The sequence below is a fragment of the Cydia pomonella genome, chromosome 12 (assembly GCF_033807575.1).
Source record: "Cydia pomonella isolate Wapato2018A chromosome 12, ilCydPomo1, whole genome shotgun sequence".
Classification (NCBI taxonomy): domain Eukaryota; kingdom Metazoa; phylum Arthropoda; class Insecta; order Lepidoptera; family Tortricidae; genus Cydia; species Cydia pomonella.
Window position 1 is genome coordinate 14,739,167 of NC_084714.1, and position 23,611 is coordinate 14,762,777.

At 35.6% G+C, this 23,611-nt stretch overlaps 2 protein-coding genes across 2 annotated transcripts; one reads left to right on the forward strand and one right to left on the reverse strand.

Annotated features, from left to right (window-relative positions):
- Positions 1 to 204: 204 nt before the first annotated feature.
- Positions 205 to 3,414, forward strand: LOC133523696 (uncharacterized). The gene is made up of 3 exons (XM_061859372.1): positions 205 to 358; positions 2,865 to 3,044; positions 3,336 to 3,414. The coding sequence occupies exons 1-3, from the start codon at positions 205 to 207 to the stop codon at positions 3,338 to 3,340; spliced, it is 339 nt and encodes a 112-aa protein (XP_061715356.1). The 3' UTR covers positions 3,341 to 3,414.
- Positions 3,370 to 9,284, reverse strand: LOC133523695 (serine/threonine-protein kinase RIO1-like). The gene is made up of 4 exons (XM_061859371.1): positions 9,067 to 9,284; positions 7,643 to 8,785; positions 6,675 to 6,867; positions 3,370 to 5,713 (listed from the first exon to the last, which is right to left on the reverse strand). The coding sequence occupies exons 1-4, from the start codon at positions 9,136 to 9,138 to the stop codon at positions 5,556 to 5,558; spliced, it is 1,566 nt and encodes a 521-aa protein (XP_061715355.1). The 5' UTR covers positions 9,139 to 9,284; the 3' UTR covers positions 3,370 to 5,555.
- Between the last annotated feature and the right edge of the window lie 14,327 nt (positions 9,285 to 23,611).

A 23,611-nucleotide genomic window follows, 5' to 3' on the forward strand; every position in this document is an offset into this window, starting at 1 on the left:
GCTATAGATTTTGTTTTCCACAATCCATAACTCCCACGGGAAATATATAGGCCTTTGTCCTTCAGTACACCTGCATGACCTGCATGAAATAAGATCTTTTTCGAGCAAGTGTGTTGAAAAATACTTTCAAGACGCGTGGCGTGATTGTGTGTGCTGCGCCTTATTTACAGTAGGCAAAGTATAATAAGTGCACTCGTGTTTTCCATGTTTTATAAAATTGTAAATAACATTGTTATATTTATTATCCTTATACACCTCGAGTTCGTTAGTCGTGTGCTCGTTAAAATGGCGCGTATATTTTATTTCATTTTCTTTGTCTGTATTTTGTTCGGGTTTGCGTACTCCGAATCACCGACACGTAAGTCTTTATATTTTTAATATTATTAAAGTAGTTTAGGCTTTTGCATATTGAGTTTGATTTTAATTAAGTAGTAACGGCGTAACCTTCCGAAACACGATGCAATATTTTTTATTGCTTCGGGCATATTTAATGCTTAATCCAAGAACGTTTCGAACCCCGGCATGAACCAATGAGTTGCCCTGAAATTTATGTGCGAAATATCATTTGATATACATACGCGATGATTTTCTACACCGAAAAGCGATTGGCATATACCTACCGGTATTTTTTTAACTCTGTAAACTGTGGGTATGGCTAAGTACATTTAAGGAAACTGAATGGCATAGTTTTTTTTTTTGTAAAAAGTTATTAATAGCGTTACCATACCTTATAGTTTGTGTAGCTATATACCAATCGCTTTTCGGTATAATTAGAAAAACATCGTGAGGAAACTGGACTCCCAATACGGCCTGGTTTCCCCCCTGAGTTGAAAGGTTAAATGACAATCGTTTTCTTAAAAACTACTTGCTCCAATTTTTGGAATTATTTTGCACATCAGAGTAGACTCTGAGCTCCTATAGGATGCAACGGGAATATAAATGTTGTCACCAGATCAGTAAAAAAAAATGGTTTATTCACGTTAACAACCCCTTTTACATTTTTTGCGGGACAGTTTGGCTAATTAGTCTAATTACTTTAGTTTAAATACAATCTTATAAACTTATGGTGGTAACTTCACTTAATTGTTTAAGAGATACTCTCTCATTTTAAATTTAAACATCCTAAGGATTTACATTTCCTCATATCATACGGTAATTCATTATATATTTTGGGGACCAAGTATTGGGACCGTGCGAAGTGCATGGTGGGGGTAAGTAAAGCGATCCCAGCGCATAAAGTGGTAAAAATTAGACCTAACTGCGGATAGCGTCTTTAACATTTCGTACAAGTTATATGGCTCGAAATGAAACTTTAATTTACGATTACTCCTTCAATATTCATTTAAATTGTATGGTGTAAGGAACCATTGTATGAAATGATTAATATAACTAACGTATTTAATTTGATAATGGTTAATAATGTATAGCTTATAAAATAAATATTACGTGATCTTTTTCTAGAAGTTAAGAATGGGTATAGTAAGTTATCCTTAAAAGATAGACATTTAACATCGCGGACTTTTTTGCAGACCAATGAATGAGACACAACCCCACCATACATTGTGTTGCTATAGCTCAAACTTTATATTTCAACCAATTTACACAAAACCTTAGAGTTATATATACCTAAGCTTTCCTCAAGAATCACTCTATTGATAGACGAAAGTCGTTTGATAATCCGTTCAGTAGTTTTTAGCGTTGGAGTAGTTTTATAAGATGAAGTGAATTGACGTTTTCCCCTAGACTTGCGGACGCTAGGTTGCGTGACAGTCGTGCACATAGCGAATAGTACGAATTTTCTCAAATGATATTGAGGCCTCATACCCAAATCAGTTAAATAAACGCCAGTATTGGGCATTCAAGAATAAAATACCAATTCTATTTCCAACATAATATTTTGTCTGAATATGTAAATATTACTATCGACGAATCAAACGAGCACTAAATGGATGAGAAGGCGTAGTTTCATAACATGACGGCCTTGGTTACCATCCAGTCCAGTTCTGGCGTGGACCCTGGATAGCATAAAACATCAAAGTCCAAGACACATCGACTGAGCCGAAACACTGTGTCTTTATTTTGTTTCCTTTAAGAGTTCCTTTGGCCACCTTCTGGCTCCATCATCAGACCAGCTTCATGGCGCTATAATATTGCACAGTCACCAAGTCCACCAGATACTCAAGTATACGAAATATAATCCAAATCGAATGTCAGGAAGTGGTAGTAAATCGGCTCGCAAGATTAACCTAACGACAACTTCAATTCTAAATAACATGTTAATCCACTAAAACCTTATTTAGAATAACTCCATTTCTGGAATAATTATTCCGTCTTTTATTCTTCATTTAAAATAAAAATTGCATGATTTATTCCATTTCATGTTATTTTAAAACAAAAAGTGATGTATTTATTCTTATTCCATTGTGTTGGAATAAGAATAAAATTTCTGATTTTATTCTTATTCTTATTCGAATTCATTTTTGCCTAACACTGACAAATGCCATTGTTTCTTTTATGCGAGCGGTGGGCTCTTTACGTGAAATCTACTTTCTACTTATCTTTCCATGTTAATTATTACCACATGCCTCTTTACCTCTAACATTTTTTTACTGATTTTTCTTGTTAATCTAGAGTGTTTATGTAGACTTTAAATTCATACTAGAACTTTTACTACTACTGCTACTAGACTACAGTCAGCATCAATATTTGTTCTATATTAAATAATCCATCACTTTTTGTTAAGCTGTTACACAATGGATATATATACTTATGAATCGTTATTTGATCCGCTACTTTTGATTTTTGATGCTGACTGTAGGTACTAGATAGTGCACTAAAGGTTTATATTTGTTTTTATTTTGCAGCAAGATGCCAGGATCCCAATAAAATATATGAATGCCGGTCCGACTGGGACACGGGGACTTGCGCAGATAGATATAAGTCCCCCCCGTTCGCCCCCACACCACAAGACGTATGCCGCTGTTATTGCAAAAGAGGTTCCTACGAGGACAAGTGCGGCAAATGTGTTGCTTTTGATGATTGTGGTATGATGTTTCCTTCAGATTTGCTTATACTGAGCTATTGCTATAGGAACAACCCCAAAATCACAAAAAAAATCGCTGCTTTATACATTTTGGCTGATCACAGATATAGATGTCTTCTATGGAAGACCCAATTTTTTTTCCTATACCTACCTACCTACCTACCTACAGACCTATATATTTACCTCGCAAAATTAAAAAAAAAAAAAAAAAACACCCCACCTAACAGGTGGCCTAGCGAAGGTGACAATCTACATACGCATACGCATATTTATATTTTTTACATTGTTTCAGACTAAACAGACCAGGTGTTAAATGAAAATCCACATAAAAAACAACATTTTAATTAAATGTTTTAATAAATAAATAGAAAGTTTGTTTTATTGTAGTCAATTATTCGAAACATTTAACTAGATATTTGGTATTTTATTAGGAGACGGGGGGTCCCACAAGTTTATTAAGACACAAAACTTATTTTGTAATCTCTGGTTAACATTGTTCATCAAAAAAACTTCTTTTGTGTCAAAAGAAGTGGTTTTATGAAAAATATTCGGCGTAAAAAGATCGTCAGAGCGAATTTAATAGTAGACTTACTTTCCATACATCTCGCTCGCACTATTATGCGAGTGCGAGCGAGATACACAGAAAGTAAGTTACGTAGGTAGTCATACTGTTGGTAGCCGTATACACCTTTTACGATGCCATGGCCTGACAGAACTCGCTAGACAGGAAGTGTCGTGATTATTCCCATTGATAGAAATACTTAATTTATAAAGATATCTAAAGATAGTTTATTTGTCAAGTAGGCATATTACATTATCATTAAAGCTACGCCGGCTCTAACCCTACACCCAGGTGGGTATCCCAATACAGTGTTGGGCATTCAAGAATAAAATCATGATTGGAATAAGAATTTGTAAGAATAAAATCACGTTGATTTTATTCCCGTCAAAATTATTTTAAATAATTCCGTCTGGAATAATTCTTCGGTGAGGAAATTGAATGGAAATAAATTATTCTTATTCAAATAAAAAAAACATGATTTTTTATTTGAAATAATATTCCATGAATAAGAATTGTAAGGTGAGAATTTTTCTTTATAAAGCCGATGAAGCTGGTACCTATGTAAGTATGTCATGTATGAAAGTAGGTACTTGGGTATAGTTTGGATCGACTACGGACGGACGCAAATTTAAAATAGCAAATAGTAAAACCCATGGGAATCGGGTTGTATGGAGCCGCCGCTACTGCAAAATACATTTGTTTAAGTTACGATGACTGGATATATTTTCGTCTTTATAAATTAACTTCGGTGCTTTTAGAGTCCTTTTTGCTACCGAACTTTTATTACTTACTGATTTATTACACGGTCTTTATAAATACCTGTTATTTAAAAATTCTTCATATTATTAAACGGCAAAATAACATGCTCAAAGATCTTTTGAAGAGCCGCCAGCCGTCGGTGTTCAGTAAAATCATAAAACATCAAAGTGTTTGCCAGGACACATCGAATGAGCCGAAACACGGTGTCTTTTATTTTGTTTACTTTAGGAGTACCTTTGGCCACCCTGGCTCCATCATCACACCAGCTTCATGGCATCATAATATTGCACAGTCACCAAGTCCACCAGATACTCAAGTATACGAAATTTGTGCCAAATCGAACGTCAGGAAGTGGTAGTAGGTTAATCGACTCGCAAGATTGACCTAACGACAACTACAAACTTCATTCTAATTCTAAATAACATGTTATTCCACTAAAACCTTATTTAAAATAACTCCATTTCTGGAATAATTATTCCGTCTCTTATTCTTCATTTAAAATAAAAATGCATGATTTATTCCATTTCATGGTATTATAAAATAAAAAGGGATGGATTTATTCTTATTCCATTGTGTTGGAATAAGAATAAAATTTCTGTTTTTATTCTTATTCGAATTGATTTTTACCCAACACTGTCACAATATGGGACCGGCAAGAAACTCGGCGGGACACATCTTAAAAAAAATCAGTACGAACATCTTATAATTCACATGTATGAAATAAATAAACCAATTTCGTTCATATTGCAAGAAAAGACGGTGGCAATGGCAACCTCGAAAAGCTCACTGTGACCGGCAAAGTGCATCAAAATATTTTTAATAATATTAATATCCAGAGAGGAAAATGGGGACTACGTTTGTATGGAGTAACGGCCGTCCCCTTTCCCTAGCGTAGTCCACGTTTGTATGAAAAGGCGATTTTGCACGGGTCCTCCGCTTCAGCCTAGGTGTATAAATATAATAATCAACATTCATACTCTTGATGAAATAAATTCTTAAAAATAAAATTCTTTTTATTTATGTAACTAAATATAATTTCATACTTATTTACTCTATAATTTTGTGTCATTCTATAGAAAAAGGGACCTTCAGCATCTTTCAATAAAGATATTTTTTCTCACTTCATCACAGGCACAATTTTCTCTGAATGACTGTTTCCTTTAAATCTGCTCACTTAGGTTAGTTGCCATTCTATTTTTTCCCTGAACCTTTGTCCCTCCTCTTTTTGACGTGCTTCTTGACTTTCGTCTTCCTTTTTTCTGCCTTTTCTTCTTTCACTGCTTTTTTCCGTGCCTTCTTAGTGTTGGGAGATTCGTCCCTCGGACGAGCAGATGATTTGAATTTGGTATCTGTTTAACAAAATATTAACACATTAATAAATTGACTATCTAAGAATAAGGTAAAGTAGTTTATTAACACAATCAGTGACAGAAATAAAATACATAATAAACAATGTCCACCACTGGGCGAGAGCGGCGAATGGTTTGCGGCGCTTGCAACGGTGTGATAACATCTATCTACGACTACTTGGACTCTATTGCCTAGGTAATAAGGGTGATGAAATTTCGACTAAAATACAAATATCTTAGTTCTGCAATGGAACTCCGCTTGGTGCCCCTAGATCGAAATGAAGTACATAGAAATACCTACTCGTATCTAATGACTTAACTCTCGCTTCTGTTGGTTTTTGGACCAGGCTCCATACAAAGTTGCCCATGGTCCTTAAAATAAAATATTTTATTTTCGTTATATAATCGCAATACCACATGCAACTGCCAATTGAGGCCATAATGCCATCTCTTTCACTTTCGCCTGGTCTAAAAAAATATAAAAGAGATAGCGTTATTATTTCTATTGCAAGAATTTTTAAGGTGAACTAGGTTTAAGACAGTAGCCATTTGAAGACAGTAGCTTTTGAAAATCGTAGCTTTTTTTAGATCAAATTGGTTGCCAAAAATTTAATTCATTAACATACTTGAGGTCTTTCTCTGGTAACGTCAATAATCCGAAAATCAGTGAGAGTGAACTTGAACCCACGGGGCCTTATGGTTTAAGAAATTTCACTTAGTGTAAGAGCACACTTAAGTGACAGCTGATGAACCTCTCATTAAAATAATGTTGATAATAGTCTATTCATCGATAATGGGACACGGAATGGTGTCTATTCGATTCTAACTTTTTCTAAACTAATTCCATACAGATTCACAGAAAAGAATAAAGTCCCTAAATGCACAAGAAATAAATACAAATAAGTTTAGTCTGTTACAAATTAAAACTCAGTTGACAACATTTTGTATGAAAATGACTTACGAGAATCTCCATCTTCATCATCTGAAGATTCCGAGCCGCTACCAGACCCACTGCCAGAAATATCACATTCTTCCAAAATCTCTGGTTTATTGACAGTACTAAGGTCCTCATTAAAACCGGCAATTTTCTTGTATGTTAGATCTTCTGTTTCACCTTTTTTAGCTTTGTTGATATCCCTTTCATAGTTTATAACCTGTAATGAACCATAACAAAAACATTATTTTTAATGAAAGTTTGAAAAACTACACCATAACAAATTTAGAAATCAGGTCTGTAAATCTGAACAGCTTATTACCTTATTTATTGTGTTATCTTACTTATCTTACTGATATATATCATTATAGTTCGTGTCATCCACGATGATGCGCAGATTTGTCAAATCTAATCTTCAATAGCATGATAATACGAGTCAAGGCACGCGTCTTCGTGAATGACACGATCTATAGTAAGGTAAGTAAGAACACAATAAAACTAAATGTTATTTCACTATCCAATTGTAATGTTTTAACTATTACTAAAAATTTATTTATTGCAAAAACCAACCAAAATATCAAAAATAAATGCAATTTGTCGTAAAGACCATCTAATCCTGACGTAGAGCCGTTACAAAATGAGCCAATCACATTGGCCACATCTGAAGCTGAGACCTTAAGAAATTGGTTTGACCAGTCAGTGGTAGGTGAGTAGATGGCCAAAGGATGCTTGTCCCTCAATATCACAATGTTAAATGTTTCAGCATTTGATGCAGCAAGGAATGAATCTGACAGTAGTATACGGACTATGCCTCTTCGGTCCCCATTGTGGACTTTAGCCTCAGTTGCCTGATACATCAGTGACCAGTGAAAACACTTAATAAACCATTGACCTTGCACAAACCATGAACCTTTTTGTAATGTCTCAGTCATCAGTCTTTGGCGGTCAGAGGGTTAAACTACTTTTTCTATAGAATTTAAGCTAAGCAGTCTCACCTCTGTAAGTCTCTTAGGAATATAGATATTTTTGAACGCCTCTTCTTCCACTTGTTCTTGTGCTGTCATTTCCTCAAAATTCCTTGTAGATGCCTTCTCTGAGAGTTTCTCCAGGCACTCTTCCAGATTACCCTCATTTATAGCTGAGTCAGTAATGAAATCAAAAAGTTCCTTCACAGTCAGTGTGGCAACACCATTCTTCCTAAAGAAATCTGATATATTAGTGCAATCTTTTCTTAAAAATTCAAACGCATGTGGATGGTCATGTTCCACAGACTGTGACACATCAATGACTACTACATTTCCTTTATGGTACAGAAGATTATATTCTGATAAATCTGCATGGACAAGTTTGCAAATGTTGAACATTTTCCACATCATTATTATGCAATCCCGGTACAAAGATCTGGCTTGTGATTGGGAAATTTCAACATCCTTGAGTTTCGGAGAAGGCCAACCATCATCACCCATAAAAGTCATGACTAGTACATGGCTTCGTAAGATTATCGGCTCTGGAACATTTAACTTTGCATTGAACATTCGTACAAGATTTCTCATTTCCTTCTCAGCCCAGGTTCTCACCATTTTACGAGGGTTAGATCTGCAGTAGCCATTTCTGAATCTGTATTCTCCTGATACATACTTATCTCTGTCTTTAAACACTAAGATTGATGTTTTGTAGATTTTAATAGCATAATCCTTTCCATCTTTAGATGTAGCATGGTAGACATTGGCCTCTTTACCAGTAGATATGCAACCATTGATTTCATTGATTATACCTCTGTTTAACAATTTGAAGAGAATCATTCTTGTGCGTGGATCCATGACTTGCTCTGCGGTGGCTCTGTCATGCTTATCCTTTGTTCTAATCCTGCCGCTGTCAACCTTTCTGTCATTGCTATCAATGAACTTATTTGTACGGTCCATTGGATCGTAACTATCAACATTGATTTTGTTAACATACTTTTTAAATAACTTTTCACTGGGCTGGAATGTGCTAACTTTGTTTGAAGGTGCCTGAGTATTACTTTTAAGTTTGCCCGAGTTATTTGTTGGATCATCTGAGTCTTGGAAGTATTCATCAGAATCATAGTCACTCTCTGCATTGCTGCTGAGTGTTTTGACATCCAGTGTTTCTGCAAACTGGAAAAGAAAAATGTTAAGTTGATTAGAGCTCTCAATGCAGGGTATTTTACTGTAACTAGCTATTAACGATTTATAGACAGCGTAAGATCTATAAGCAAACCGAGAAATATTATGAAAATAATTATGTCACTAGGTAGGCAGAATATAGGTAGTAGAAATATACAAACGTTCTGTACTGGTTACGAAATTAATCTTTAGTTATTAGTTGATCAAAAAATTACAGTAACAGTATAAACTACAATATTTCTATAAGATTTGTGAACTAGAAACGAACTCACCCGTACTGACTTAACCTTAATGGAAATGTCATTCTCGTAATCGCTAAATTGGCCGTCGCTGCCGTCAGACATTATAATCAAATTTAAAGTGTTTCTGAGGTCAACACACAAGTACTTATTATTAAAAATCGCACTTAATTTTAATATTTATTAAACACACGTGTCGAGCTCTATACTCGTCGCATACTCGATGTCTAATTTACGCCACTTGACTGACAATGACATTGACGTTTAAACGTCAATTTGCAATGTGTCGTTCCGCGTTGAGTCCGAATTGGGTATCTTTAATTCTCTACAATCTCAAGCATCACTTTTTAAAGTCTATCAAGCCATTTTCGTCAGCAGAAAACAGCAACAAATATAAAAATGAAGACGCGAAGGGTTATCGTCCCAAAAGAAAATTTTAATTTCGCGGCTTTTTCTACTGACAAAGTTATTTGACCGCTGCGTCCAATTTTTGACAGTAAATAGGGTTATTTCCAATTTTTTGAAACGCTTGTAATACGTTCTATATTAACCAAACGTTGCCCTAAAATTTAACTTTTAGCCTAAAAACGGCTTTAAATATGTTAAATTAACAAAATATATTTTGAACCATGCTTTCGCGCCCAAAACGCTCTTTGAAAATTGTATGACGTCACAGTTTACGGTTTGACACATAACTATGTACATACCAAAGAGTAAAGTAAGTATATAGGTACATACACACGTAACACTAAGGCCTCCCGTTGTCTATTCTCAGTGCAGAATTTGATACTCAAGCCGTAGCCATTTAGGTGGTGGGCAAGCTGTGTATGCGTGCGTGTGGGTTTTTAACCAGCTAATAAAAAATGTTTTCTGTATTTATTATCCATTAGCATTTCTGTGATGTTACTTTTGTGCGAGTGTGATGATTAAATTTTGTGCGAGAACAGACCTCTGTTCTCATATGCGTTGGTGGCAGTGAAGGCGTGTGCCTAACTGGTAAAATGCCATTTAAGGGAAGTAAGTTGTCATTTTTTGCTTAGTGACGGTTATGGAGTGTGGAATTAAGAGGAGTGGCATTTCTTATGGTAGAACTATTGCAAAAGTGTCCAGCTGTCAGCTATAAATAATAGTTCCAAATCTCCCCAGAGTAGCGCTAGAGTAGCTAAGAACCTAGGCATCATTGAAGGAGTGAATTGCGCTGTCTATGTATGATTTGATTTTTTTGTTCAAGTACTCTAGGTATTGTACCGCCACCTATTTAAAGTTTTTGATGACACTTTTTGGTACATGAAGATTTAGTTCCATATCTCCACCTTCCGTAATGACGGTGAAAACATGTTTATTATCAATCGCTGGGGTGGCTCCACTTCTTAAATACATCTTAGGAACACAAAGATTAATTTAATTCTGCCAATTTTGTTCAGAGAACGCCGTATTTGATCTTTTTATGGCTTGTGCAAGTACGACTATAAGTATATACAGTATGTACGTACGTTATAGTATGTATAGTCAAAGCAGAGTGTATAACTTTGAAAAAGCAGAAAATGTAGCCCTATCGAGGCAAAGGCAGTGTCTTACCTGAGCGAATAACTCGCGAACACGAAGCGGCGCGGCGCGGCGCGGGTGAATTCAATCCTTTTCATCACACTTGCTCGAAAAAGATCTTATTTTATGCAGGTGTGCTGAAGGACAAAGGGCTATTTTGTTCCCGCGGGAGTTGTGGATTGTGAAAAAAAAGATATAACTCCCTAGGGAGTTTTTTTTTCTTTTTTTTATTACGAAAAGGTAAGAATTTGACCACAATCTCACCTGATGGAAAGTGCCGATGATGTAGTCTAGGATGGAACATGCTTACCTAAAAGATGTCTATTCACTCTCGATTTAAAAAGGTCCAAGTAGGTTATATAGGTTTTTTCTTTAATTCTGTCACTTATTCATACAAACCAAGTAGCATTAAGTGAGTTTTACTTTTAAAATACTGACGTTTATAATTTAATATTTTTGTTTATGTTTAAAATTATTTAATTTGATTATTTTAATAGCCGATTAAAATATTTTTACATAATTTTCAATCGTGGCTGAATGCCGAATAGGTCTGTGCCTTCGATGCCTCACCTGCCAAGAAATTACAAAATGGTGGACGAATGTTTGATATGTCACCGTATTTAAGAATAATTTTGCTTAAAATTTAGTTTTTTCTTCGCAAGTGTGATGAAAAACATTGTGTGTATCTCCGGGGGTAAGAATATTGCAAACTCGGGTCTTTAATTCCCTTCAGCCTGCGGCTGTCGGGAATTACCACCCTCGTATCCAAAATTTCACTTACCCTCCTCGTTGCACAATGTACTGAAGTGTCCTACGTGGGCGATCTCCGAATGCCGTTGGGCCGCCTCGCCATCGCCATTCGCGAGTCATCGCCCACGTAAGCCGCGCTGAAACAGTCTTCGAGCTGTATTCACACATAAGAGCTGACGATTACTCAGCCTGTCTGTGATACCTTTACCTGTTCTTATAAAGTTGGGTCCACACTTGTATCATTTTGCCGATCACGATCATGGGTATCGTATCGAGCTCGCGTATCCTAAGTATGGACGCTCACTTTGGATATGCCGTATCACTAGCATCGTGGCATGAAATAATGCGTCCATACTAACCGGTAGCGTATCATCGTATCGTATCATAACATCGTATCATTAAGTATGGACGCTCACTTTTGGCATCAACGGATCTAAAAGGAAACAACCCTGTATGATGTATAGGAAATAATATATATATATTTTTAATTTTGATATCATCTAGCGTACCCAAGAACCGCTAATGGTAAGCAATAAAACATTACGTAATTGACAAACAGACTTACAAATAAAATTACGGTACACGTATTTCTTTGCTAAGTACCTTGGTGGCTAGATCCAGCGAGAGCAATGCAATTTTTCAGTGCAGCCACTAATTATACTTGGGATTACTTTGTGTAAGATTAACGCAAGCTAAAATGTACGCTACAAGTTTGAGATTATGGTGGGTTTTATGTTGGCTGTGTTACTGTAAAGTTTGAAAACTTATCCCAGGCAAGTTTTACCACTAATTCACTGTTTTATTCTATCTACCAGCGCTCTATTTATAGTTACAGAATAGAGGATTCGTTTTAATAAATTAACAAAATACCTTATTATTGAATGTAGATTACAGATATGATACATAATTTCTATATTCATGAAGCTGAATTCACCCAAACCCCAGTTCACACCTATCCTTTTGAGATAAAAAACTATCTTATGTTCTGTCTCGGTACATTAAATATCTCTATACCCAATTAAATCAGTTCAGCAGTTTAAACATGAAGAGGAGAAAAAAAAAATGTTTGCCGATTTATACAAAAACGATACCGAGCATGGCCTAGTCGCTTTACTAATATCAAGATAAAATTTATAAGAGCCCCAAATAAACTTTATAAGGATATCTCAAAAACTATTTAAGATATCGAAAAGCTTGACTAAATTAAACTTGCAGCAAATTTAATCAGCTTTCGTTTTGTGTAAGTAGTTATGTCGCTAAGATGCAAAGTTTCCAAGATATAAGTGAAAAACCAAAAAAATGGGACCTTTAAACCCTCCTCGCCCTCCCAGCTCAAGGGCTACGGCCGAGGACTTTTGTTATGTTCATCTTCTAACTAGTCGAAACAAAGTTGCAGAGTCGAGAATTGTGTTGCAAGCATTTCCCTATATACCTACCTTCCTATTGCTTGGCCTAAATACGTGTACGAAAAATATGAATAGCAATCTCAGCTCAGGGCGTTTTTCTAGTAACTTCATCGATTTGAAACCTGATTTTGTGACTTCCGCTCGATAGAAAAAAATCATAATTATAGGTGAAACGGCGTCCTAAAAATTTGTGTTAATTTTTGCATAAAAGCTAAAAATTATATCATGTAGATCGCCTTCTTGAACACTTTCACATCAAGTTTCTCGAGTAACTCGAGAAATTTTGAAAGTCTTTTTTTGCTTCATAGGAGTCGTAGGTGAGATCAATAATCATACAAATGGTAAATATTCAAGTGAATTCATTTAACTCGATGTGACAAACTTATAGAAGATTTACTACGTAATATACTTACTCAGCGTAACAATAAAGCGGCTAAAATCGTGCTATTTTGCCAATAGGAATATATCGGGATGATTTGAATTATGAATAGTTAATTAGTTTTGTAATATTTGTTATTGCATGGCCCTGTAATTCGTCTTTTAGTAATTAGTCTTTTTATTGAAAAACACCTTTGAAAAATAAGTCGAGGGAATATGGAACAATTATAAATCGTATACTTACATTATTTTGCTTTCATAAGTAATAGTAATTTTTTAAAGCGTTTTTAATAAAAAACGCGTCAAGATTGTTTACCTTTTTCTAATGCTAAAGGAAGCATTGTAATGAACCTTACACGAGACGAATTCTTTAGACATTAGTTCAAAAGTTACATAATATGAAAATCTATTGAAGCCAGAACGATAGAGGACGAATCAAGGCAGTTTATTATTTGGTTGATTAACTAATAAATGTTTAAGTGTCTAAAATGTAAAAAAAAACATTGTCTGCATTTATTTAACTACCTAAAGAAATACACTATACAGGGTGACCTTAGCCATTGGACAAAACCTGAAATCCCACGTAGGGTTACTTCTCAGGAATGCTCTGACGTTAATATTTTTTTAATTAGAACAAAAGATAAAAAAATAAAATTATCTAACAAAAGTTGTTTGCAACAATCGACAACAAAAAGAAACACACTGTGTTAATCTTTGGCAGTGTTTTTGACAATTTGTTCGAAATATTTGATAATGATGACATTTTTCAAAAGTCAGAAGCTTATTAGTGTCATAAATAAAAAAGTTAATCAAAAAGGTCGAAGAAGGTTCCATACCCGGACCCTTCTTCGAAACGGCTACACCGCACCGGTTGTTATCATACTTTGTACACTGGTTCTAAATACCCTAATGCATATGTACATTTCGGCTTTGTCCAATGGCTAGGGACACACTGTAGACACATCAAGTGTTATACGAGTGTTTTCTTTTTACTATAACACGAGATTTATTTTTCGAGATTTCGAGGCATTGAGTTTTTTTTCCCGCCTCGGCGAAGGACGAATTTCTCGAGATTTCTCGCCTCAAGAATTCTCTAGCAGAAACCCTAGTCCTCCTGCATGCGAGCCACATAATCATTTCCACCTTTGCTTCTTGCCGTGTTGTAGACATAGATCTACTCCGTTGCATATATCTTTGGCACGTTTGCATTTTCTTCCGTCAGTCGCGATACTTGTGACATCTAGAGCCAAGTAGTGGTAGATGTCGACTACGAAAATCATAAGCGTTTTGATTAGAAAACTGCTTACATATTTCTCTATGGTAAGAGTGGGAGAAGACCCTAAACCCACGGGGCCTTAAAAGGTTAGAGTTGGCACGATAGAAAATAAAACCGACCAAACATGTCTTTATTTTCAGTTGCAATATAATTTTAGGATAAAATAAGAATAGCTACTGAGACAGTTGAGGGATTCGACTAGCAAAACTTTAAACAAATGTATACTTTCAGAGTTGTTGAGGTGAAACGTTAAATCCCACGCGATCGCTAAATCTTCCATCGCAAGTTTTGCGCGCCGTGCCATATCATTTGTTCCTTTCTAATTTCCTAGCTTAACCGAAGATTCGCATTCCCAAATCGTCAATAGTCTACACCTGGGTGCGTAGACAAGATGCCAATCGTTCACGTTCCATAGCGTAGCGCAGTTGTCTCTCTCTATCACTCTTCCATATTAGTGCGACAGAGACAGTTGCGTTTTGTTCGCTACGGAGCGTTAACGATTGGCATCTTGTCTATGCACCCGTTCGACATCCTAGTGGCGACTCCGTTCGACATTCGTACCCGTAAAGGGCTAGGTTTAGATAAATCGACCTCATTATATTGCGAAAAATACTTGCGGTATGCCGTCAACTCTTTCCGCGTTTCCGTTTTCCTGTCACCGTTTTCTTATTAATTCACTGATTCGTCATGTGGCTTGACGGAAACCCCCGATCGTTTTCCCTGAAGTGAAACAATCTCTGAGACGTATGCGGATTCCGTAAATCCCCGCTCTTAAATATAGAAGATAAGACTGAGACGTGTTTAGGTAATTACATGCAACCTATTTCTGGTGGTAGGTGGTATAGTTAGTGTCGTCCACGATGACGCGCAGATTTGTCAAATCTAACCTTTAATGTCATGACAATACGAGCCAAGGCACGCGTCGTCGTCAATGACACGATCTTCTTCTTCTTTTTTTAAAATATGGCCTCCATCAAATCATGACAATATTAAAATGACATGTGATAAGTAAGTATTTTTCGGTCACTATTAATCATAGAGTAACTTATACAGGTGATTCATGAGACGTGAGCAGGACTAAGCCTACACAATCAGTAAATGTTAATGAATCGTTCACCATCATATTTAAGTAAAACAATCACGCTTTTTATCTGTTAAATAACTTTTTGTTAAGGACAAATTTGATTATCTACAATCATGGATACCTTACAATACTTAAATAACAAAGATAAAACCTCTTTAACCGTTATGACAGCACTTTGATTATGAAGAAAATAAAATGTCACACTTGAGTGAGATACGATTTTATAAAAGTAACCACACTCCGATGACATTCAATTTGTCACTTATTATGGATAAAGCACCCTCTGTGTTTGACCATAAATATCGTAAATAAAATAAAACTATTTTTTTTGAACAGTAAAAATTAAATTAACGTTAATCTCACAAATACTGGTACGAAACAGTTTCTGATAATTTACTGAATATGCAGGCTTGATCCTGCTCACGTCTCCTGAATCATCCTGTATATAACTGAGACGTCTTTATTAATCACAGTACGTGGAGGTCTGATTGTCGTTGGAAAATTTTCCGAAATTGCGAAATTTCCCCATGAAACCGTTTCAGTAATTTCTCATAATTACTTTTGTATGGATATCTCCCAAAGTACCCAAAACCCTACTCGGAAGCCGAAGGGCTTCTCGCTCAAGAGGAAATACTCATTTCCTCAAAGGTTAACTGGAAGAGATCCCATACAGGGATAAGTTCGCCTTTGTTGTATTTAATTTACTCTGTAACTGTGTTTGTCGTGTTTTTATTTCTATGTACAATAAAGTATATACATACATATTATAATACTGGTGCCTCCGCCGTGGAGGATAAGAGTCCGGAGTGAAGCTGCGGAAAAAACCGTTTACTTTGCTCCTTTGAGTATCTTGAGTTTAGTTCCGTAGGTAATTAGCAATTTTAATACCCTTAATAAAAATTTCAAAGTTAAACTTCTATTTAGTCGTATTCCTAGTTCAAGCTTCATTTTCATTCAAAGCGATTTTATCTGCATCTACTTTTTTAAGCCAATGGGACAAGTCTGATTCAAATAAAAAAGTTTTCGGAATCGAATAAGTGGGCCATTAAGTTAAATCTGATCTTTAATGGAGGTCGTAGTTAAAGGAGGAGCTACATAGCTATTGAAGTTGTTATTCCATTGAAAATCCTTTAGTTAGTATGTACAGTCCACCTGCAATAATATGTTACTCTTCGAAGGCCGCAAAAATATCTGACACGATCTTATTTGTACTCTATAAGAGCGTGTCACATATATTTGCGGCCTTCGAAGAGTAACCTACCTAAGGCTAGAGTAAATAGGTATCTCATAGGTAAGCGTGCTCCACCGTAGACCGCATCATCACTTGCCATCAGGTGTGATCGTGGTCAAACGCCTGCCTATCCTCCATAAAAAAAAGATACCTAAGAGCCAGTGTGGTGCACACTAGCGTCTCCTGAGCGTCGGTCGGCGTCTTAGTCAACCTAATAGCTGCTGCTCAACGCAAAGTTGACGCAACTGCGCAGCGACGCCAATTTTTATAGCGCTGGCCAGTGTTGGCCGAATGTTAATTAGAATTGAAAATATTGATAATTAACCATTACACATTGAACCGTAAACCGATAACGGACAGATACAGTCTACAGTTGAATTTGTCATGGTTAATTTTCAATATTTTCAATTATAATTAACGTTCAGCCAACACTAGCGCTGACTAGACGCTGACGCTCAGTTGAAATTTTTAACACACACAAGGAAACAAAAAGGTTTTAACAGTATATTCCGGATCGTATTTAGAGACAAAAATGTCATAAAAACTTTTTTTAATTAGCCTAGGTTCAGACTCGTCGAAAAAAAACTTTTTTTATTGTGTTTCAGTGTATAACGCCTTTTTGATGGCGATGTCGCCACTATGGGACCAAGTGTAGACGTCCTTATTGACAGATATCAAAGTGACAAGGAACACTTCGAAGAGACTAGTTTTTACGAAAAAAAAAAACCAATTCATATAAATTTATAATTTTTCCAAGAACAAATTTCCAATTCATATTAATTCATAGTTTTTCCAAGAACATGTACTTATTATGTATAAAAACATACAAAAAGTAAAAAAAAAACAAACAAAAAATTTTTTTGACGGACTTGACATAAGATTTTGTATAAGATTTTTTCTTTTTTATGACCTCAGGAATACGTGGTTATTTTTTTTTAGTTTCCTCGCGGGTACCTTATATAGGTACTATTTAATTTTAGGTAATATTTATATAATGTAAATAGTTTGAAATTCAAATAAAAATTGTAGCTTAAACACGCTGTATAGCGTGTATATAATTCAAACATTTCCGTCACGAAAAAAAACAGCGAAATGCAAAATTATAATGAGTCATCCTCATCAATGATCATTCTTTGACGTCAGAAGATTAGTAACTACAACGATAAATCAGACATACTTACTTTACTCTTTGGATCAGACGTAGCAAATACCCAAAGAGCATATAATCACTACGTTCTACAAATACCTGCCACGAAACACGTGCAAAGTGGATGGTGGGGGAAGCCGGAACGATCACAGCGCTTGATGTGGCCGAATATGGCAACACAGCTACGTGTGTTTCTGTCAATTCCCATACTATTCTGTTATTTTGTTCACGTTTTTTGCTTTAAAATCATATTTACGATAAAAATAGGTCACGATAGCTGATAAATGGTAAACTGAAATAATACTGGACGAAACAGTACTAGTAAACTTTATATATTTCCAACATCAAGCTAGAAATTAGGCTTTTTGTGAAGTATGTTCTACTTTAACATACCTGCTTATTTTTAGAAGACTATTTGTCTATGACAATCGTTGCCGTGGAGGCAATTATCTAAGGAAAAATATGTCTGTCAAATGAAACATCAATATTCTCAAAAACATATTTAATTGTACTAAGACTTATTAAATATATAATTATAAAATGCTTCAGTTTCTTCTATTATGAATAAACAAAGTTCTCACTTACGCCACTGTCACACTACAAGTTGAGATCTTTATAAGTCATAGCGGCGAGCGAAGCGGCTCAAGAAATACTATGGCTGAATCGACTGTTTAACGATCTAACAAAGACGGAAAAGCCAATCCTAAACTTAGACAACAAATCAGCAGTTTATTTAGCGCACAACCCCAAATACGAATATCACAAGCGCACCAAACATATCAAACTAAAACACTTCTTTGTTAGAGAATGTGTGAGTAATGAAGAGTTCAGTGTGAAACAAGTTCCAGGCGAAATCCAACTCCCTGACTTATTTACCAAGCCGCTATTTGGGCCCAGACTACAGAATTTGAGTTCTAGAATGGGACTTAAGAATTTTACCTAAAATTCTTAAAGCTTCTGAGGGTGTGAAGTATGTTCTACTTTAACATACCTGCTTATTTTTAGAAGACTATTTGTCTATGACAATCGTTGCCGTGGAGGCAATTATCTAAGGAAAAATATGTCTGTCAAATGAAACATCAATATTCTCAAAAACATATTTAATTGTACTAAGACTTATTAAATATATAATTATAAAATGCTTCAGTTTCTTCTATTATGAATAAACAAAGTTCTCACTTACGCCACTGTCACACTACAAGTTGAGATCTTTATACTTTTATATCATATAGTATTATTCCAGGCTTACCAACGTAACGGCTAAACATTTTATCTAGTCTATGTCAACGCAGAGTTTTGCTTGGATGTTAATAAAATAGTATGGCTAATACAGTGTACCAACATTACGTAATTGAAATATTAGTTATAATGACAGTTACTGAAAGCCCGTCAGAAACATACTTTTGGCACGCAGAGTTGTCTGTCGTCCGTCACAACTAACGTGATAAGCGAAAGAACATATGTTTTAACATAAAATGAGTTGATTAAAACCTGTGAAGAAGGGCAAAACTTTTATACTTGAAAGCATCATACGATACGTACAGGAAGAGGATCACGAAGTGGGCCATCAAAACATAATGAAACATACATTTTTCATTGAATTTGTAACGAAACAACGACAAAGAAAGTTAACCGAATAATATAAAATACACAGATACAATTCTATTTTCAGTAAAGCAAAAGTAAAGTGTGTTTAACATTTTAAACGAAAAGATTCCGCACATTGGTAACTGTATTATAGTAAACATTTTCAAGGAATAATCTGTATTTTGTTGAGCTCATTATTTGATAGCTCCCCAGTAGTTGCGAACGCTAAGCGGCGCTGCCATCGTGCACGCTCCCAATACCATGTTAGGATAGATATTATACAACCTGAGGGCCTACCGCGAACACCGAAGTTCGCAAATTGCGGGGATCATTCTCTGTCACTCTAATTACGCCTAAATTGTAGTAAAAGAGAAACATGCCCACAATCTGCAAATTTCGGTATTCGCGGTAGGCCCTCTGTGTGGTTATGAGTATTTTTTTGTCCATTGAACTGGGTTAATGTATAAATGGGGAACGGATTTTCTAATGATAGAACATTAAATTATAACGAACAAGAGGTATTCGAATAACGACCTTTTTAAATATAAATAGCGAGAAAGGAACACGAGAAATTTGATCTAGCGGAATATTTTCCTGTCCGTAGGTAGTTTTACGTCCTACATACAAAGGGTCTGTAGGCACACGTGTGAATAAAAATGTAGGTACAGGTGTCATTTTTATTGTTTGATCAAGACTGAATATTGGTAGACGTAGTGTAAGAAAGCTCCAAACAAAGTATGTAGACAGACTATCTAAATATTGATGGTATTCGAGTGGTGATGACAGCACATGGCCATTGGAGTAAATCCTTAGGAAAGCCACAAGAGTAGGCATACAAAAAAATAAAAAATATTTGGCATTTAGTATCCAGAAATGTTAAGTACATCATGCTAATACTCTGAAGAACGGAGTTTAAAAAACACGTTGTATGTATGGTGCGTTGGGATAACTTCAAATGTAGGGTGAAAATATCTACTAAATCGGAATCAGAATATACTTTCGCAACACTTACGCTATTATACGCTACGCTATTTTCAAATATCAAATCATTTATTAGCTAGAATAGAGTCAAGTGGATGTTGTCAAAAACATTTCAAAGAACAGTGTATTCAGCCAGCTAATGGGCATGCAAATCTTATATTCATAAATAAAATTAATCTAATGTATACCACATTATACTAAATTTAATAAATATGCGGCATATGGTCAAAATATTTTCATTTACACGCTACTTATGTAAATACTTTTGCAACACGCTACTGCACCGCTTACCAAGGCGGCTTTTTTACTGTTGCTGCTAAACTCCATATAACGATTCACTCCTTATAACATCGAAATTTGTTGGCGTTATATAGAGATAAATAAATATTTTACTCTCTATATACTTAACGAAAACTTTCTATAGCGTCAAAAAACGTCCGGTCCTTAAGTGTCACTATATAGAGTACACACTGTATTTGCAGTTTTCAAAATTATCCCGTCATCGAAGTTACCCCGTTCATCTTCAATACACACATTGGAACTTACTTGGGGAACATTGGGTAATTGCTGGTAACGTGTGGCTTGGTGGCTATGAGGGACTGGTAGTTTATGTGCTGACATCCGATCATTTTGCTGATCACGTTCCTTGAATCTCCCAGTATGTTATCCACCGGCGAAAACGTTTTGTGTAATTCATTCACTAGCCTAAGGCCCTGTTAGGTTTAGGAATCATACGCTGGAGGTGCCTCAGTGTAGTTCAGGCATAAAGCATTATTTTACGCTTGGTGGAACAATGAATAATGCACAATTACTCATGTAGGTATACGGAGTGAAATTGTACACATACAATTGTTATAATATTAGTATTCAGTTTTGTTTTAATAAATATTGATTTGTTTTACATATATTAATGTATGTGCTTGTGTGTTAATATTTTCTATTTTTAGCTCCTTGCACTACCTGATGACTTTTGATATGAGTTCTTCATTTCCCGCTACTCAATGCTTGTTTTTTTTATATATACTACGTCGGCGGCGAACAAGCATACGGCCCGCATGATGGTAAGCAATCTCCGTAGCCTATGGACGTCTGCAACTCCAGAGGTATTACATGCACGTAGCCGACCCTAACACTCCGGACCCTCGTTGAGCTCTAACATCCTTACCGGCAGGAACACCCCACCTTGTTGTTGGTTGTTTGGAAGAGATAGCTTTTTAGCGATAAGACCGCCTGTTGTTACGTAGTTATAATTTTATTCTGAATTTCATTGTAATTTTACATGTAAAGTGTACGTATTGTTATTGGAGCAATGAATAACTTACTTACTTACCAATATTTATTATGGGGCTTATTTTTATGCATTACGTTATTTATTTACCTACACACAGTGTCTTGTCTAAAATTTCATTCTATGTTAACATTTATTTCATTTGTTTTTCATTGTATGTTGTGTGTGTTTCATTGTATGTTGTTCCATGTTGTACGGCGGAATATAAGTGCAACATGTTGACCTTGTGTAGCGCCTAATGAAATAAATACGGTGAATTAACTAGGGTGACTTGATTGAGGAATCAAACAATTCAATGTCAATTGAACCAACTGCGTCTCTTGTTTGTTTGCATACAATATTTAGTTAATTCGATTTCCCGTTAACATGCACATATAAGAACTGAATATTTTGTGCGTAATTTGATCGCTGTGTCGAACTGAATTACTTATTATACATTTTCCTGTAAGGAAAAGCCTTTAAACCTGTAGTTGATAAGTCCCTTTTTTACTAAACAGATGTAATTTTTGGTCGTTACGTGCACGTTCAATGCATTGCAGGCGCTTTGGAGGGCGCGCCGACAATCTTTTCCCATATATTTCCGGTATAGGGCAGTAAAGTGAGTTCTTTTATACCACGTCGGTGGCAAACAAACATACGGCCCACCCGATGGTAAGCAGTTAGCTTGACCTGCATGTCACGTGTCGCGAGGTACGTAAAATGTTTAGTTTAGTAATTTGGTTAATAAACGTTGCTTATCAGTGTATGTGTTCCAATCTTCCGATAAAGCATAGTCAATCGCTTTAATGAAATGTAGGTACTTACAAAGAACATCTTTACATATGTTAGTAGCGCTGTCTTGCTCACACACCAAAGCGGCGTGCAAATTTGCATCAGTTTTATCACCGCGTGAGTGAGTGAGAGAAAAATGCTTTAACTCGGACATTACATAAACGCAATCATGTTCCGCCACTGTTCCAGCCGTTTTCTTTATATTTGGGCTAATTTCACACAAGGTGGGGCGTTTGAGAGAAATATATTTTATTATACTTATCTGTGAATGCAATAAATCTTGGCTAAAATCACAAACTTTGGAAAATAGAACTTTGAGACAACACTCGAACTATATTAGTTCTGCCTTTACTTTACATACATACATATAATCACGCCTATTTCCCGGAGGGGTAGGCAGAGACCACGGATTTCCACTTGCTACGATCCAGACATACTTCTTTTGCTTCCTTTATTTTCATAGCATTCCTCACATCACAACGTACCTTTCTCAATTTTTGTCACTACATCTTCGTTCAGTCGAAACTTTTCCCTTATCACTACTTTAATACAGCATTAATTTGCAATAACCCCATAGATTATAGAATTGTTATGTTGTTTATGGGTAGTGCATTAAGGAAACATGCCATAAACTTACCTATTAAAGTTTTTACAGTGCATTTGCAGTTGATTAGCCAAGTAATAAAGGCCAGCTCCGACCTTCGTAAGACTAATTAAAGTAGGTAGTGTATAAGAACAAAACTTTGTCAAGGTGAAAAAACCTTAAATAATTTACTAGTTAAAGCGTAAGTTAATAAAATTATAATGCCTTATTTTGAAATGATAATTTTGTTCCTACTAATAAACTCTATCGTTCAAATTGGACGGAACGCGCTTACAATTACCTGACCCTAATTTTGAAACTTTGCGTTTCTTTACATGTATGTAAGTGGTGTTTACTCTATTTCTTATTAATGTAGCAATCCTCATTCATAATATGAAAGTTTTGATATAATTAGAACTATTAACTTTTACAAAAAAATTCCAATAACGGGTGTTTTAGATGAGCGTGAATTTATCTTTTTTCATATACCACCACCACTGACCCCGAATGTACGGCTAGGTACGCCGGGTTTCCTATGTGTTTCATGCATA

Coding starts and splice junctions, on each gene's coding strand:
- LOC133523696 (XM_061859372.1), top strand. CDS start 205: ATGTTTTATAAAATTGTAAATAACATTGTTATATTTATTATCCTTATA. Junction 359..2,864: donor GTACTCCGAATCACCGACAC/GTAAGTCTTTAT, acceptor TTTATTTTGCAG/CAAGATGCCAGGATCCCAAT.
- LOC133523695 (XM_061859371.1), bottom strand. CDS start 9,138: ATGTCTGACGGCAGCGACGGCCAATTTAGCGATTACGAGAATGACATT. Junction 6,868..7,642: donor TTCCTAAGAGACTTACAGAG/GTGAGACTGCTT, acceptor GGTTCATTACAG/GTTATAAACTATGAAAGGGA. Junction 5,714..6,674: donor TGATGAAGATGGAGATTCTC/GTAAGTCATTTT, acceptor TTTGTTAAACAG/ATACCAAATTCAAATCATCT.